We start from the raw sequence: 17,165 nt of genomic DNA on the forward strand, positions 1-17,165 counted from the left end.
CATATAGTCTTACAGATACAACCAGGGCTAATTGAGTTTTGACACCCCTGCCTTCAGCTGAGAGGCCTTAGACTGTCCCATTTCTCAACAAATGCTAAAGAGAAGATCACATACACCAAAGAGACTTGCCTTATGGTCCCCAACCATGAGGTTTTAGCCTGCTCAGAAAGTCACCATATGGTGTTCAGCTGTGGGGAGTTCAGACTCAGGGAAAAGACCGTCCTGCAACTGTAGTGCTAAATGTTTTAGAGTACTCCATGCCCCTAACCCCTCTCCTGTTACAAATTTTGACATCAATAAATCACAAAAAGACAACCCCCAGACTGTTTATTAGAGCCAGAGTGAATGGACTGTTACTTGGGTGGATGGTGGCCTCTATTTGGGAAGAGCCAGTTAAAATCAGCGGCCCATGCAAGGGTGGCACTATTACAAAAGGAGGAGCTTCATAATTGCTAAACAGGCTCAGATATTTCAGCACACAGAGAACGACATTAATCTATTGACTGCCGCCACTAACTGATCTTCTCCACCAGGGGCGTAACTACAACCATAGCGACCCATGCGGGCGCTATGGGGCCCGCAGCCGAGTGGGGCCCAGTGAGGATGAGAGCACCGCCGGCACAGTCTCCCAGCCAGGGGAAGAGAGAGGAAAGGAAGAGGCGAGCTGTCCGTATCAGCAGAGAGTTGAATTGCCCGATGTAAGAGCTTTCATTAGAACTTCCAGTGTTCCCGGGGCTCACGTCACATAGCTCCACCTTTTGGCCCGGTGCCTTTGATAGACAGGACGCCGATCCAATGCGGGACATGCAACATCATCAAAGGCGTCGGGCCAAGAGGTGTGGCTATGTGACGATGAGCCCCGGGAAGATAGGAAATTCAAATGAAAGCTATTACAGCGGGCAATCCCGCTCTCTGCTGATCCGGGTGGCTTGCCTCTTCCTCTGCATAGGTGGGGCTGTATGGGGCACAGGCAGACCAGGCCGTATGGGGCACAGGTCACGCTGTATTGGGCACAGGTCACGCTGTATTGGGCACAGGTCACGATGCATTGAGCACAGGTCACGCTGCATTGACACTAGGGCAGCTGTGGGGGGGGCTGTTTGCAGGGGGCCCCATACAACATTTTGCTATGGGGCCCTGCTATTTCTAGTTACACCCCTGTTCTCCACCCATGAACTCATACCCGTTTTCCTACTTGGAGGAAGATTTTATATAGCATGGAACCCCTTATGCTATACTACTAGAGCACGGGTGTCAACTAAATTCCATTTCGGGGTGCATCAGCATTATGGTTGCCCTCAAAGGGTCAGTTGTATCTATAAAATTAGATATCCAGAGCACCCCACCCCCTTGCATCAGGTTTCAAGAATCTCCCCACCATCAGAAGTCAAGAGTCCCCGCCCTCCTTTACATCACAGTGCACCCCCTTGTTACCTTGTGTTGCTGCCGGGAAGAAGCAAGAACCAGGGCTGGAAAGCAGAAAGTGTAGGGTCTGGAGGAGGACAAGAGGAGGGCTGGAGTCTGCTGCCAGAGTCTGCTAAATGCTGAGACCATGGGAGGCGGAGAAGAGGGGGTGCTGCAGCTGCACAGAGAGGCTCAGGATCTATAGAAGGAGTTTTGTCCTCCTCTCAGCTGCTGAGTGCTGAGACAAGGTTGGGGTGGAGACAAGAGGGGTGCCGCAGCTGCAGGAGAGGTGCAAGGGCCACACGAAATGACCTGACGGGCCAGATTTGGCCCGCAGGTCTTGCATTTGATACACGTGTACTAAATGCTTCCATTTACAGTGCCTTGAAAAAGTATTCATACCCCTTGAGATTTTCCACATTTTGTCATGTTACAACCAAAAGCGTAAATGTATTTTATTGGGATTTTATGTGATAGACCAACACAAAGTGGCACATAATTATGAAGTGGAAGGAAAATGATAAATGGTTTTCAACATTTTTTACACATAAATATGTGAAAAGTGTGGTGTGCATTTGTATGGCGCCCCCCTGAGTCAATACTTTGTAGAACCTCATTTCACTGCAATTACAGCTGCAAGTCTTTTTGGGGATGTCTCTACCAGCTTTGTACATCTAGAGAGTGACATTGTTGCCCACTCTTCTTTGCGAAATAGCTTAAGCTCTGGATGGAGAGTGTCTGTGAACAGGAAATTTAAAGTCTTGTCACAGATTCTCAATAGGCGTTTAGGTCTGGACTTTGGCTGGGCCATTCTAACACATGAATATGTTTTCTTTCTTTCAACAATGGTTTTCTTCTTCCCTCTCTTCCATAAAGGCCAGATTTGTGGAGAGCACGACTAATAGTTGTCCTGTGGACAGATTCTCCCACCTGAGCTGTGGATCTCTGCAGCTCCTCCAGAGTTACCACGGACATTTTGGCTGCTTCTCTGATGAATGCTCTCCTTGCCCTGCCTGTCACTTTAGGTGGATGGCCATGTCTTGGTAGGTTTGCAGTTGTGCCATACTCTTTCTATTTTTGTAAGATGGATTGAGCAGTGCTCCGTGAGATGTTCAAAGCTTGGGATATTTGTTTTTATAACCTAACCCTGCTTTAAATTTCTCCACAACTTTATCCCTGACCTGTCTGGTGTGTTTCTTGGCCTTCATGATGGTGCTTGTTCACTAAGTTTCTCTAACAAACCTCTGAGGGCTTCACAGAACAGCTGTATTTATACTGAGATTCAATTACACACAGGTGGACCATATTTACTAATTAGGTGACTTCTGAGGGCAATTGGTTCCACTAGATTTTAGTTAGGGGTATCAAAGTAAAGGTGGCTGAATACAAATGCACGCCACACTTTTCACATATTTCTTTGTAAAAATTTTTGAAAAACATATATAATTTTCCTTCCACTTCACAATTATGTGCCACTTTGTGTTGGTCTATCACCTAAAACCCCAATAAAATACATTTACGTTTTTGGTTGTGACAAAATGTGGATTGTAGAAATCCAACCGAGAAGACCCACAGGTTGCCAACATCCCAATTTAGACAATATTATATATGGCGCACCCCCCAAGGAAATACTACGGGACTTTAAGGGCAACTGATCAGAACATTTTTAGAAAATATAAATGCATTAATATAAAATATGTGGTGGATACATCACATCATTTTGGTGATGTATGCACCACATATTTTATATTAATAAATTTCTATTTTCTAAAAATTTGCTGATCAGTTGCCCTTAAAGTCCCTTAGTATTTCCTTGGGGGGTGCGCCATATATAATATTAACAAAATGTGGAAAATTTCAAGGGGTGTGAATACTTTTTCAAGGCACTTTAATGAATTTGAGCTCCTTGTATTTAAACACAGTATCTCGGTTTTAAATAATACCTGAGGTATTTAATATTTTTACCACAATAATGTGTAATTCCCTTAATTCATGTCTCTGGAAGCAGGTGAAGGTTGTATACCATCTCCAGGATACAAATGCTATAAACCAATCTTTCCTATTTTATTAATACTGTGCAATTAATATTGTTCTTATTTATATTTGTGCCTTCCGACAAGCCATTAAAGTGGTTGTAAACCCTTTTTGTTGACTTTTACCTATAGGTAAGCCTAGAATAAGGCTTACCTATAGGTAGTGGAAATATCTCCTAAAAATGCGCGCCGTCTAGGAGATATTTCACTTGTAGTGCGCCGATGTCCTCATCGGCGCATGCGCTGTGAAGAAACGGGCCACTGTGACTGACAGCTCTGGCGCGAATGTGTGGGAGTGACGTCACGCGACTCCGGCCAGTCACAGAGCCGGAGTCCGTGGCCCCGGAAGGAAGAGGGGGTGAAGATGGACGCGGCCTGCTCAGGGGACAGCCAGGGCTTTGTTTGCAGGTAAGTGTCGTATAATGGGCTAGTATGTGATGCATACTAGCCCATTATGCTTTTCATTTGCAGGCCTTGCTGGGTGCAAAAGAGGAAGTAAAACCCATCAGGGTTTACTTCCTCTTTAAGACAGCCAACCATAGAACACCGGCACATAATATTGTCAAAGGCACCATGGAAAGAGTTGTAAAGATAAACTGCTATTTACCCTTTTGTATCACTTGACCCTCCCTCCTAGATTGTAAGCTCTAACGAGTAGGGCCCTCGGATTCCTCCTGTATTGAATTGTATTGTAATTGTACTGTCTGCCCTAATGTTGTAAAGCGCTGCGCAAACTGTCGGCGCCATATAAAATTGTGTATAATAATAATAATAATAATAATAAAGAGTAAACCTGCACCTGTGTTTAGAGACAACATAGCTGGGAGCACAATTAGCTGAGAAGAGATCATTTTACTGTTCATCATGCAACAAATTACAAACACATAAACTCACCCCAAATGTGTTGTCTTCCACAGTCTCGATGGGGTTCCCGTAGGTGCTATTGCCCCCACCTGCACAATACAGCAATAATGAAAAATGTGATCACTTACTACCTTTAACTCAATGTGTAACCCAAAAAAAAATCATCAATGTGTTCTCTTTTTTATATGGCTCATATGGAAATATAATTATACAAAAAACACTCATTGGCACATCCAAATATTGTAAGAATTGCTACTAAGAAAGAAGTTGGGCTTCACTGGCATAACAAGGTGCACAACAAAAAAGTATATAAAAATATACATTTTATTACATAGTATATTGGGATTGAAAACATTATCAAAATAATTTAAAATAAATAATCCAAATCAAAATTGACTGTGCATATAGACAAGTAGTTATCATGAAAAGTACAATATCATGCACTACATGGCAGAATTGCCTGAATTTGAACATATACAGAAATTCCTCATGGGTCAACGCGTTTCTCTTTTCAGCATCTTCAGGACTCATGAAGAGGTTATAGTAACTATATAAAAAATAATAAGTCATAGAACATCATTACATTATGTTCATGCATTAACATGTTGTGGATGTCTGTCTCTGATCTTAGCCACAACACGTTAATGCATGTACATGATGTAATGATGTTCTATGTCCAATGAATTTTTATATAGGTATTATAACCTCTTCGTGAGTCCTGATGAACCTTGAAAGAGGACCACGTTGACCCATGAGGAATTTACAAAATACACTATATTGTCAAAAGTTTTTGGGCACCTGCCTTTACACGCACATGAACTTTAATGTCATCCCAGCCTTAGTCCGTAAGGTTTAATATTGAGTTGGAAAAAAGAAAAAGAAGTAGATATGGCGCTGTTCCAGGCCTGATGAATTCAGGTGTTTGCTGCTCCCTTGATGGGAGGAAGGTACCAGGTGGGGAAAAAATAATAATATATGATGCCTATTGAATGAGTATCTACATGTGCTGCACAGTGCAACTGTGCTTATTATTGTGAAACTGTGTATAAACTCTTAAATGTGCATGAGTGTCAGGCTGTATGCCTGGCCCAATAAAGTGCAATGTGTAAAACCAACTTAATTCATAAATGAAAAAAAATATATATAAAGTGCAATATTCCTATATGCATTAGCCGTATGAATGGTAACACAGTAAATTCAATGATATAAAGTGATGATGTGAATAAACAGGTGAACTTCTATTTAATATATACAATTTAAGTTATAAAGTGCTCTAGTGCCGGTGAAGATCCGCCTGGATTCTGGTGGATATTCCAATGAGTGAAACTCCAGTGCGTGCCTTAATCCGTGCTCTTATAGTGACTGCACTCACCAGATCCTTCACCCCCTCTTGGGGTCTCACATCTCCACAGTATAGGCCACTGTGTAGCAACGCCGGATAAATCCGTCTTTAATGTGGAAAAGGTAAAAAATGCCTATATTGCTGACACAAGCCTCTGAAGCAGGAAGTGATGCAAGGACGTACGCTGACTCCTCCCTATGCGTTTCATCATTCTGACGTCATCTGGAGCGCTCCAGATGATGTCAGAGTGACGAAACGCGTAGGACTGAGTCAGCATAGACCGATTACAACTTTGAATCATTAAATTCCGTTTTAACTGGAAGAATGATTAAACATTCCCATAGACACCTTGTAGACAGCCTTCCCAGAAGAGTTGAAGCTATTATTTGGCTTGGTTTTATTAAGCTAGTTTGGTAATGTTTTTAATCCCAATATACTATGTAATAGAATTTATATCTTTATATACTTTTTGTTATGCTCCTTGTTATGTCAGTAAAGTCTGACTTCTTTCTTATTTGCAACTCATATGGAAATATAGTATATCTTATCTTAAAATGACCTTGGATTGTAGATTGGAGCATCTTTGAGCTGTACTGGTGGTCTACTGCACACATTGCCAAGCTAGAATTTATAGGTTGGACTTGATGGACTTGTGTCTTTTTCGACCTCATCTACTATGTAACTATGTAACAATGTAACCTTATTTTATTATAATCCAATATTACTGCTAAAATACCAATAACAAAGTTATAGATTACTTGGAAAATCCCTGATCGTGATGTACATTGCTAGTCAATATATTCTATAGATGTACTTTATCTTGAAGGTCAAGTAATAATTATAACATGTATTACAGAACTATCATGTTTCATTCATGTGTGGGTGCTGAGTCTGAATAATTCTCTGGCTTCATATAATCCCTTAGGAACCCCACTGAATCACACTGAAGTTTCCAACTTGAAAGCTGAGGTGGGTGGGGGCACCAAAACTCGTAGGTGGTCAGAAATGTAGCTGTGAATTTTGGCAAGGAGATCTCGCTGTTGGAGGATCCAAGGCCCATAGGAAGCCAAAGGCTGACTAAGCCCAACAGGCTTCACCCATAACAAAAATATCACTTTTGAGTTAACTCATGCCTTAATTTTATATCTAATGACTCAAATTATTTTTAATTATTACTAATTAACTCCCATGCTACATACTGCTATTGCCAGGAAGGACTAATTGTTGACACTTGACATGGTTTGACAAGGTTTGGCTCATCAGTCACTGCTCTATGTTGGCCTAACAAGCTTCAAGTTACAAGGAAGCAGCAAGGGGGTTAATATATGACATCATTACTTAGCACAACTGTCAGGTATTAAGAATAGGGATGTATATCCCTGCCATTTGTTTAATCTACAGGCTCCATTTTGTCATAGTCCAGATATCCCCCCGGGCAAAGCTGATTCCTCAGTCAGGTTTCTTATTATATTTGTCAGGGGAAGAAATTAAACTAACTCATATTAGCAAGATGATGATAAGCCCTTTTTATTCTATTACATCCAAATAGACATTAGAAGTCCAAGGTACAATGAACAATGCAAAGAGGATTGTCAATTCGAAATGGTAAAGCATACAAATGAGAGGAGACAATATATCTGTAATGACAAGTTTAAAGGGGGGGGTCACGTGACCAGTTAAAATTGCTTCAAATTAATCAATTGTCAAACGGGGAGTCATGTTTTCCATAGCCTCATGAAAAATAATTATTTTGATTGCACAGCCACCTTTGTGAAGTAACCTTGCCCTTATTTCCTACATGTTACTCAATACATTGAGCTTGTGCACAAACCAAGCCACCATACTTTAAGAGACCTCAACTGAAACTTTGCAAATATACCCCAGGAAATGTATTCTGCCTCAAAATTGGGATAACATACCACCTTCACTTCCTTACTGTACAATAACTACAGAGTCTTTGTACTCTAGTGAGGGTACAGCATGACAATGATGGTGGGGAGAGACAAACACACAGGAATAATATTGCAAAGGAAAACCATAGGGAGAGCCATAGGGTGCAAGTGAAGGAGGAGAGCAGAGAGGGAGATGGACCATGTTCCACAAACGTGTAAAGCTAAAAGAACTCTCCAACAATGCTAGAATGCAGATAATAAGAAGTGTTCTTCTCTTTTTTTACTATATAATGTGACCAAAAGAGCGCTTGTCACTGTGAAAATGGAGGAAAACATGACACAGGATTCAGGGTTAATGCGAGGTTCCGGACTATTGTTTCTGAGTGGAGAGAGCTGTGTTTTTGGTTTATTTAGGATTTTGTAGTTCTGGATCAGAACCTTCAATCATGTATCCAAATTTTACCAGGTGTGCAGGGTCATTATATACTCAAGCCTGAGGATAGCTCAGAGCTCACAGTTTGAAGACAGCTCCCATATTGGAGACAGGAGGTCTCACCCAGGGGTCAGAGGAGCCCCAGCCAGGAGTAAAGAGACAGGAAGTCTCACCCAGGGGTCAGAGGTGCCCCAGACAGCAGCCTGGAGACAGCAGGTCTCATTCCAGGAGTCAGGTGGGCTGGATCCCTATTCAGAGGCCAGGAATGGGCTGTGCAGCAGGCCGCTGCAACTAAAGGCTAAGAGAGCCAAGGAAACCAGTAAAGCTGGACAACACAGCCAGAGGGACTGGTAAGAAGAGCAACAGTGCTGTCAACAAGGGAGCCAGGTGGCTCTGTATGTCTGTTGTCTGTTCCTATTGATGTGGAGGAACCCCTACATGGGCAACTGATGCCTATGTGAACTTTCCGTATTATTTCATAAAAGTGGGCTTATATGTCCTTAAATACAGTATGATCCTGCGCAACCTACCACATTAGTATAATCTCCCTAATACCACAATATTAACAATAATTCTGCCACTAGTTAAGCCTCATCTTGTCTGCGCAGTTCAGTTTTGGTCACCAATCCACAGGAGGGATGTTTTTGAACTTGAAAAATAATAAGAGGGTTGGAGAACTTCAGTTATGAGGGATGAGTACAAAGATTACAATTATTCGCGCTGGAGATGGGGTGCTTAAGAAGGGGTATGATCACAATGTACAAATTTATAAAGATGATTATATTAATTGTAATAACTTATCTACTCTAAAGTCCTTCAAGAGGACACATGGCCACAATTTAATATTGGAGGAAAAGATGTTAAACCTAACTGCAAGAGAGGTTCTTTACTGAAAATGTAGAATTCTCTTCCTCAGGGGGTGATATCAGCAGACACTGTTGATAAATGCAAAAACATTTTGGAATTCTCCTTGGGTTGGATAGGACTTAATCCAGGGGTTGTCCTCTCGCCAAAATAGGGTCAGGCAGGGCCGGGGGGGGAGGGGCGGGGGGGCAGGAGGGACGGCTGCCCTGGGCACATTGAGGATTTGGGGGGTTGTGCTTGAAGGGGTGCTTTGGAGGGGGGATTTGAATTAGGAGGGTGGATTTGTGCTGAGAGTATGGGATTTGGTGGGGGGTAGAAGATTTGAGCTGTGAGGGGGCATTTGCACTGGAAGAGGGGAAATCTTAGCTTGAGGAGAATTTTGGCTTGCAAAGAGAATTTAAGCTTAAGGTGTAATGCCCCGTACACACGGTCGGATTTTCCGATGGAAAATGTCCGATCGGAGCGTGTTGTCGGAAATTCCGACCGTGTATGGGCTCCATCGGACATTTTCCATCGGATTTTCCGACACACAAAGTTGGAGAGCAGGAGATAAAATTTTCCGACAACAAAATCCGTTGTCGGAAATTCCGATCGTGTGTACACAAATCCGACGGACAAAGTGCCACGCATGCTCAGAATAAATAAAGAGATGAAAGCTATTGGCCACTGCCCCGTTTATAGTCCCGACGTACGTGTTTTATGTCACCGCGTTCAGAATGATCGGATTTTCCGACAACTTTGTGTGACCGTGTGTATGCAAGACAAGTTTGAGCCAACATCCGTCAGAAAAAATCCATGGATTTTGTTGTCGGAATGTCCGAACAAAGTCCGACCGTGTGTACGCCCTATAAGTGTGAAGATTAATGCTCATTTTTTATTTCATTTTTTTTTTGGGGTGGATATTTGCTGACACTTAATATGGATTTAATACAAATTAGTTTGTTACCATTTTATTCTCTTTTTGTACGCAATATTTATTCATTTATTAAACAACAATGTTGGAACTTGTTATTCATTGGTCATATGTACTGTGTCCCATTTAAGGTCCCAGAACAAGTAAATTGGTTGTATGGAGATATTTTGAAAGGATGGAGGCACATCACTGGATGCACCAGGCCACATACAATTTTGCTGACACATAATGCTGATACGTTTTGGGGGTGGGGAGGGGTGCCATTTGGATTCTTTGCCCTGGGCTCTGGATGACCTTGTCCCGGCACTGGGGTCAGGAGGGAACACACACTGGTTGAACTAAATGGACCTGCATCTTTTTTCAACCTTATCAACTATATAACTATATATACACAGGAAATAAGTATTCTTGTTAAAGTTGGTAAGTTTGTAGCAGACGTTTGATCGCAGAGGAGGAGGTCACGCAAGCAAATTTGAAAAAAAGAAAGCTTTACAACTACAATGGTATTGGTCACATGGTCTCTGGAAATGGGGAGGACTGGTGCAAATGTAAAATCACTAATTAGTCAGCTCTCCTGAATGTCAGCCTCCCAAGTCCCTTTAGAAGATTCCATGTGGCCATTGTTGTAGCTGCTGAGGAAATATTACTATTTTCTGCACAAAATATATGTCATGGCCTGTTTTAAAATCTAAAAGTTCAGGTTAGTAGAGTTTTCAGGGTAACTGGTATTCGTTCTTGAGTACAGGTTCAGGTAGGGAATCCTTACTGAGATTTGCTCAACAGATAGATCCAGCAATGGAAGGCAGGAACCTACTGTGTCTAGACTACAAGAATCTAATGCCCCATACACACGATCGAACTTTCCGACAACAAAACCTTGGATTTTTGTTTGAAGGTTGTTGCCTCCAACTTGTCTTGCATACACACAGTCACACAAATGTTGGCCAACAATTATGAACCTAGTAACGTACAAGACGTACGTGATATCTCCATTACGAACGCTAGTTTTACAAGACCGAGCGCTTTCAGCTTTTCCTCGATTCCGAGCATGCGTGGACTTTTGTGTGAGGGACTTGTGTACACACGATCGGAAAGTCCGACAACAAAAATTTGTTGGCCGAAAATTTGAGAACCTGCTAGCCAACAAGCTCACATCCAACATTTGTTGTCAGAAAATCGGGGCTTAATTGTTCCTTCTGAGGGTTCCTTGTCATTCAATAGCAATACAGGGCTACATGCCCTAGGTCTGCTGGCTGCTGGAATAAGTCACTTCCCAGTAAAAAAACACCCATTTCCATACATTTCTGATAATTATTAGATTTGTTTATACCGTTCCTATCATTTTTCTTCCAAATGAATTCCTTGGAATTCTTAACATGGATTTAAAATACCACCACAGCAGCTCTCTGCAATACAATAGTAAACACATAAACTTACCAAACATCAACAGACAAGTATTGCCAGCAGAGGGTCTTTATGTGTCCACTAACAAAAACCTTAACTATCCACCCCAACCCCCTTGTCTCAAGCATCAACCCCACCAGCTCAATGACATTTCTGAATTGGACATGTGCAGACTGACTTCCACCAAGGGACTAAGCTCCTGGTAGAACCAACAACAATCTGCCAAAGGGGAGCGTCATACCACTTGATGGGCCCCATTTTGTAATGATTTCAAGTCCTCCACAGACCCCCAAAGACCCTCAAATGATGAGGAAAAAACACTCTCTTGATGCTGATAAGAAGAAAGGTTGGCAGGTGGGACAACTTCACTCTTCAACAATCTTTTCTAAGATGACTCCTCAGCAGCATTCAGTCCTACCCCTGTTACTCCTCTCATCTGACCAACAAACTCCAATCAGGTAAGAATTTTTGTTCTTAAATTACCATCTTACATGATACAGATTACATTTTTCTTGGGACTATTCACCCCCTTATGCCACGTACACACGAGCGGAATTTCCGACAGAAAGAGTCAGATGGGAGCTTTTCATTGTATATTCCGGCCGCGTGCATGCCCCATCGGACTTTTTCCGTCGAAAATTCAGACGGACTTAGATAGAGAACATGTTCTATATTTTTCTGACGGAACAAATTACTAAAACTGCTCGTCTGTATGCTGTTCCGACACACCAAAAACGGCGCATGCTCTGAAGCATATACGAAACGGAAGCTATTGAACTTCCGTTTTCTAGTCACGTCGTAAGTGTTGTATGTCACCGCGTTCTGGACGGTCGGAATTTGGTATGACCGTCTGTATGCAAGACAGCTTGAGCGGAATTCCATCGGAAATCCATCGGAAAAAACTTCAGAGTTTATTCCGACGGCAAAACCGGTCTTGTGTACAGGGCATTAATCATGTAGCCCACCCTTCCATTTTCTTCCTCAGGGCTAACTTTCTGCCCCTCTCTCTTACCACCTGCTTCTCAGAATACCAGTGGCCTATCTACTGGGGAATGGATAAACACCAGAGTATAGGAAAAATAGGGCAACAGCAACCAATTAGATTGTGTCAGCTGGAATGGAAATTGTCTCTGCGAACAACACCTTCAACTTTTCTTTGCACCAGCTGTCAAATGTGCACCCCAAATGTTCATTTAGACACTTGCATGTCTGTGATAATTATAAATTTAATGCACAATATGTATCTGCCAGGAGCTGACACAATTCAGACACAAAACTTTTAGTATGTCTCTTGAAGTCTCCATTTATATAGCAAAGACAATTTGCAATCTTGAGAGAAGCAAAACATCATAATGGTATTCAAATATTAATGAGCTAGTTGACAAACACAATTAAGTAGATGCACTTACCCTCGGGAGACAGCGACACTGAAACAAAAAAAATGTTATGTCATTAGAATTATGCAAACAATTGTTCATTTCATTAAAAATACCAAAACATGTATTATATTGTTGTATTTTGAAAGATAATTTCTTAAGCAAAATTTATGAAAACAACATACTGAAGGCTCATTAAAAGGGTGATATTAGGAATAAACCATTTTGAGTGGATTTGAGTGTGTTGCTATGGCAATTTGTATAGTGGCTTTATTGCAACAATATGGAGTTAGATATATTATTTAAAAGCATATGTTTACAGAGGCTCCTCCCCTTCATTGATATGTAAATAAACCAGTTGTATAGGTTTTGCAGCTGAGCAGAGGAAGTTGGTAGTCAGGAAGTTGGTGGGAGGGGCTTGGGGAGTTTTTGAAAGAAACATGTGTTGGGAAAAGAGATGTGTTTGGAAGGATGATGGAGTAACACATGGCTGCCAGAAGCCAGATAACTCTGGAGACAGAAGTTGGGCTGAGCAAGGAACCATGAAGGACATTACATCTTAAACCCTAAGTTGAGAAACTATTTAGTTTACTTAATGCGTACATATTGTACATGCTTTTATTTGTAGGCATATTTTTGTAAGCTATGAGTTGTGCTGTATTGTGCATCCTACAGTTGTATGTGCAGTTTTTACTGTTTAGTAAAGCATTGATACACTACAGAAGCCTAAGCTTCCTTGGTTTTACCGCAAGAACTTTAATAGACAGACGCAAAGCATAACATTGAGTGACAAAGGGGTTTTCATAATTACAGGTTGGTATTTTGGACCCTGGTAAAGGTCTCTCTAATGTCAACATGATAATGATAGGGGATTAGCTCACATATTTCTCCCATGCCTAGGAGTCTCTAGAACAGGGGTCTCCAAACTTGAAACAAAGGTCCAGTTTACTGCCCTTCAAACTTTAGGGGGGCCAGACTGTGGCCAGTGGGAGTAGAAAACGCCCTGGCATCGGTGGTCATTGGTTGTAAAAAAATAAAATCAATGGCGTTACTAGGAGGATAAGTGTCCCATTATTAGTGTCAGTGAGAGGATTAGTGCCCCATCATCGGTGTCAGTGGGAGGAAAAGTGTGCCATTATTGGTGTCAGTGAGAGGATTAGTGCCCTGTCTTTGGTGTCAGTGGAAGGGATAGTGCCTTGTATCAGTGAAAGGAATAGTGCCCCAAGGGCCGGATAAAGGCAAGCAAAAGGCCACATCCTGCCAGCAGGCCGCAGTTTGGAGGCCCCTGTTCTAGAACATTGGGCTTTAAGAAATGTTGTCAGTCTTTTTAAAATCAACTCCTGCCAAACCTTTTTTTTAATGTTTTGCATAGAGCAGGAAAGCCCAAGAACGTCTCCAAACTTCGACCAGAGGTCCAGATGCAGCCCTTTGCTAGCTTTTATCCAGCCCTTGGGGCACTATTCCCCCCAATGAAGGGCCACTACTCCTTCCACTAACACCATAGATGTTGCATTATTCCTCTCACTGACACCAATGATGGGACACTATTCCTTCCACTGATACCAATGATGGGGCAGTATTTCTCTCACTGACACCATTTATGGGGCACTATTCCTTCCACTGATACCAATAATGATGTACTAATCTCCTACTAATACCAATTATGGGACACTTCCCCTTCTCCTGCTGACCACAACCCAGCCCCCCTAAAGTCTGAAGGACAGTAAACTGGTCCTTTGCTTGAAAAGTTTGGAGACCCCTGACCTAGAATCTCTATCCGTATTTTCACTGTTGTGTCTCACCATTGGAAATGTTGTCCTCACTTCCTGTCCTAATTATAGGAGATCAGAGGGACAAGAAGTGAATGGGTAAATATCTTCAATGGGGACAGAGACAGCTACAAAACACTTTTGAACAGAGATAGGAAGAGTTAAAGGCCTTTGTGAGGTTTTTAGGGTCTACATTTCTGACACAGTGACCCCCTCCACTGTTTCCCTCACACCTTGTGCTCATTAATCCCTTTCCTACTTGGAGTCAAATACACCCATAACCTGTTCCCACTCTATCCAGATCTAAAAAAAAGGTTTTCTCTGAAGTTGTGAATTTTTTAAAGGATAATGAATGCAACTGACCATAACACTTATCTTTTTGGACAACCCATTCTAAAATCAAGACAATTAATGTGAAGTTTCCCCTTCTCTGCAGCTTTAACAGCCTCCACTCACCAGAGTGTGTCTGTGGGAGTTTGTGCAAATTCAGTCAAAAAGAACATTTGTGGGGTCAGGTCACAACCAGCATCCCAATTTATCCCAAAGGTGTTCAAAAGTTTTGAGGTCAGGGCTCTGTGCAGGTCATTCAAGTTCCTCCACAGCAAACTCATCAAACCATGTCTTTATGGAGCTGGCATTGTACACAGAGGCATGGTCATAATGGAACACAAAAAGGCCTTCCCGGAATAGTTGTTATAAGTTTGGAAGCACAAAATTGTCTAAAAATGTCTTTGTATGCTATTGTATTAACAATACCCTTCATTGAAAAAGGCCTGAACTTGTTCATTTAGAGAGGTATTCAAATACTTTTGGCCATTTAGGTAGGTGTAATGGTCAGATGTCCACAAACTCTGACCATACAGTTATTGTTCATTTTTTTACAACTGCATTGGCAGTATGTCTTGCATGTGAATACATAGTGTTTGGAATTAGTACCTTTTTTTTTTTGGTTTCTGCAGGAAAGTAAATAAAAATAAGTGGGTGTGGGCTTGGGCTAGAACTGTGGTATCTTCTTACCTGGGATAGGTTCCTCTGGATTAAAGTCAAAAGGGTTGTCCATAAACGTGCTGTACACACTTTTGCTGTCTCTTCCTAGCTCATTCCACACCAGAAGGGTATAGTTTCCATTGTTGACGTGCGTTGGCTTATCAAAATACAGGCAACCATGAATAAGTGTACCATTTTCTCTGTACTCCAGGAACTTTGTGTATTGGAAATCGTACATTTCCAGAATTTGCCCATTAAATTGCCAGCTGAGAACAGGTGCGGGGTTTCCATCTATCGTGAAAGGAATACAGACGTGGTGCTGGAGGACTGTTTCCCCCAACTCTACCACCACTGCTGGGACTAAGATAGAAAGAAAAAAATGGGACAATATAGCAAATATACTACACAAGTGACAAAAATTCCAAATTAGGACATGCTTAAAGAGCAACTTTAGACCTACAACTCAGTGAATTGCTGGAGCTACCTAAGAAACCCTGCGCCTGTACTAATGTCAGAAAGCCTACAAAATTCACTATGCATTAAGTTCAATTTATGTCTGGCTTATGCAAATTCCTAATTTACTGGTATAATTGCAATGAAAATATAAAACCAGTAAAGTTTCACTAAAGCCCATCTTCACCCTCCCAACCCCAGGAGGTGCCTCCCCCTGTATATATATTGTTTTTTTCAGATGTCTTCAGAACTGTTACCTGAAGCAGCAGGGCCTACTTCCCCTTAGATTCTTTTCCAGCTCAAGGTGGTCCTCAATGATGAAGAGACCATCACTGCTGTGATGACACCCGTGCTGATGTCTGCAGCATTAAAAGTGAGTGCAGGACTCTGTGGTATAGTCACTCCTAGGGGGTGAATCCATGATGTCCTGCACTTGTGGAAAGTGAGTTGAATGACACGGCATTCGATTGCAAAGAGGAGTCTGAGGGAAACTGAGCTGGAGAAAGTAAGTATTGCAGCCTGAGCTGTATTTTTATTTGTTGTAAAACACCTGACCGTTATATTCAAAAACTGAAGCCCCATACACACTATCAGATTTTCTGCTGATTTTGTCCTTCGGGTTTACCAAAACCATATAATATGAGGTCAAACCTTAGGAGTTTCAATGTGTATGCAATCAGGCAGGCCCTTTTACTATATAGTTTTGGTAAATCTGAAGGAAAAAATCAGCAGAAAATCTGATAGTGTGTATGGGGCTTTAGCACACAGGGTTGTTCCTCCTCATCAGAAGTGGGATAGTGAAGGGAGGATGACAGATAAAATGCATTTAAAGCCAAAACTTAAAATAATGAAAAAAAGGTCAGTCTATTAAAAAAAAAATAATACTTACCCTTCTCATTGCCCACACCTGTCAGGGCCTGAATCTGAACTTGCAAACTCTGTTGTGTCTGGCAATCCTGAGGACTGTTACCAACATGCAGCAAAACCCTTCTCCACCATCAGGAGCTCTGGTGAACACCAGTTAGTACGTAGACTCCACACCTCAAGTAAGCCTGTGTCTTCCACCAGAGCGACCTGCTTCTGTATTTATCCAGCTGGCCGGTGGGTGCATCACTACTGCTATAGTTACTGGTCTCTGAACCTGATTCCAGATCGTGATAGTACCACTGATCTTCTCTACCACTGTCAAAGAATCTTCTGCATCCAAGATGCTTCTAAGTGTGTTGGATGACTCATCCCCTACTGTACATTGTGGTTTCTCCCATCAGCCTGTAAGCCACTAAAGGACAAAGCAGTGAGGTAGGGGTCAATAGGAGGAACCGTAGCACACAGCAGGCTAACACTTCCAGAAGTGTAGAATTTTTAAAGAGTTGCAATTTTTTTGGTTAAGTTTTTTTTGGGGTTGATCTCCAAAGATGTGTCTTTTTTCAA

At 41.9% G+C, this 17,165-nt stretch overlaps 1 protein-coding gene across 1 annotated transcript in view; it reads right to left on the minus strand.

Annotated features, from left to right (window-relative positions):
- NTRK1 (neurotrophic receptor tyrosine kinase 1) overlaps positions 1 to 17,165 on the minus strand; it is a 149,641-nt gene that overhangs the window by 57,697 nt on the left and 74,779 nt on the right. The window contains 3 exon segments of the mRNA XM_073609768.1: positions 4,332 to 4,390; positions 12,559 to 12,576; positions 15,312 to 15,641. Of these exon segments, the coding sequence (XP_073465869.1) occupies positions 4,332 to 4,390; positions 12,559 to 12,576; positions 15,312 to 15,641 (407 nt within the window).

This window comes from Aquarana catesbeiana, linkage group LG13, assembly GCF_042186555.1.
Source record: "Aquarana catesbeiana isolate 2022-GZ linkage group LG13, ASM4218655v1, whole genome shotgun sequence".
NCBI classification, from domain to species: Eukaryota; Metazoa; Chordata; class Amphibia; order Anura; family Ranidae; genus Aquarana; species Aquarana catesbeiana.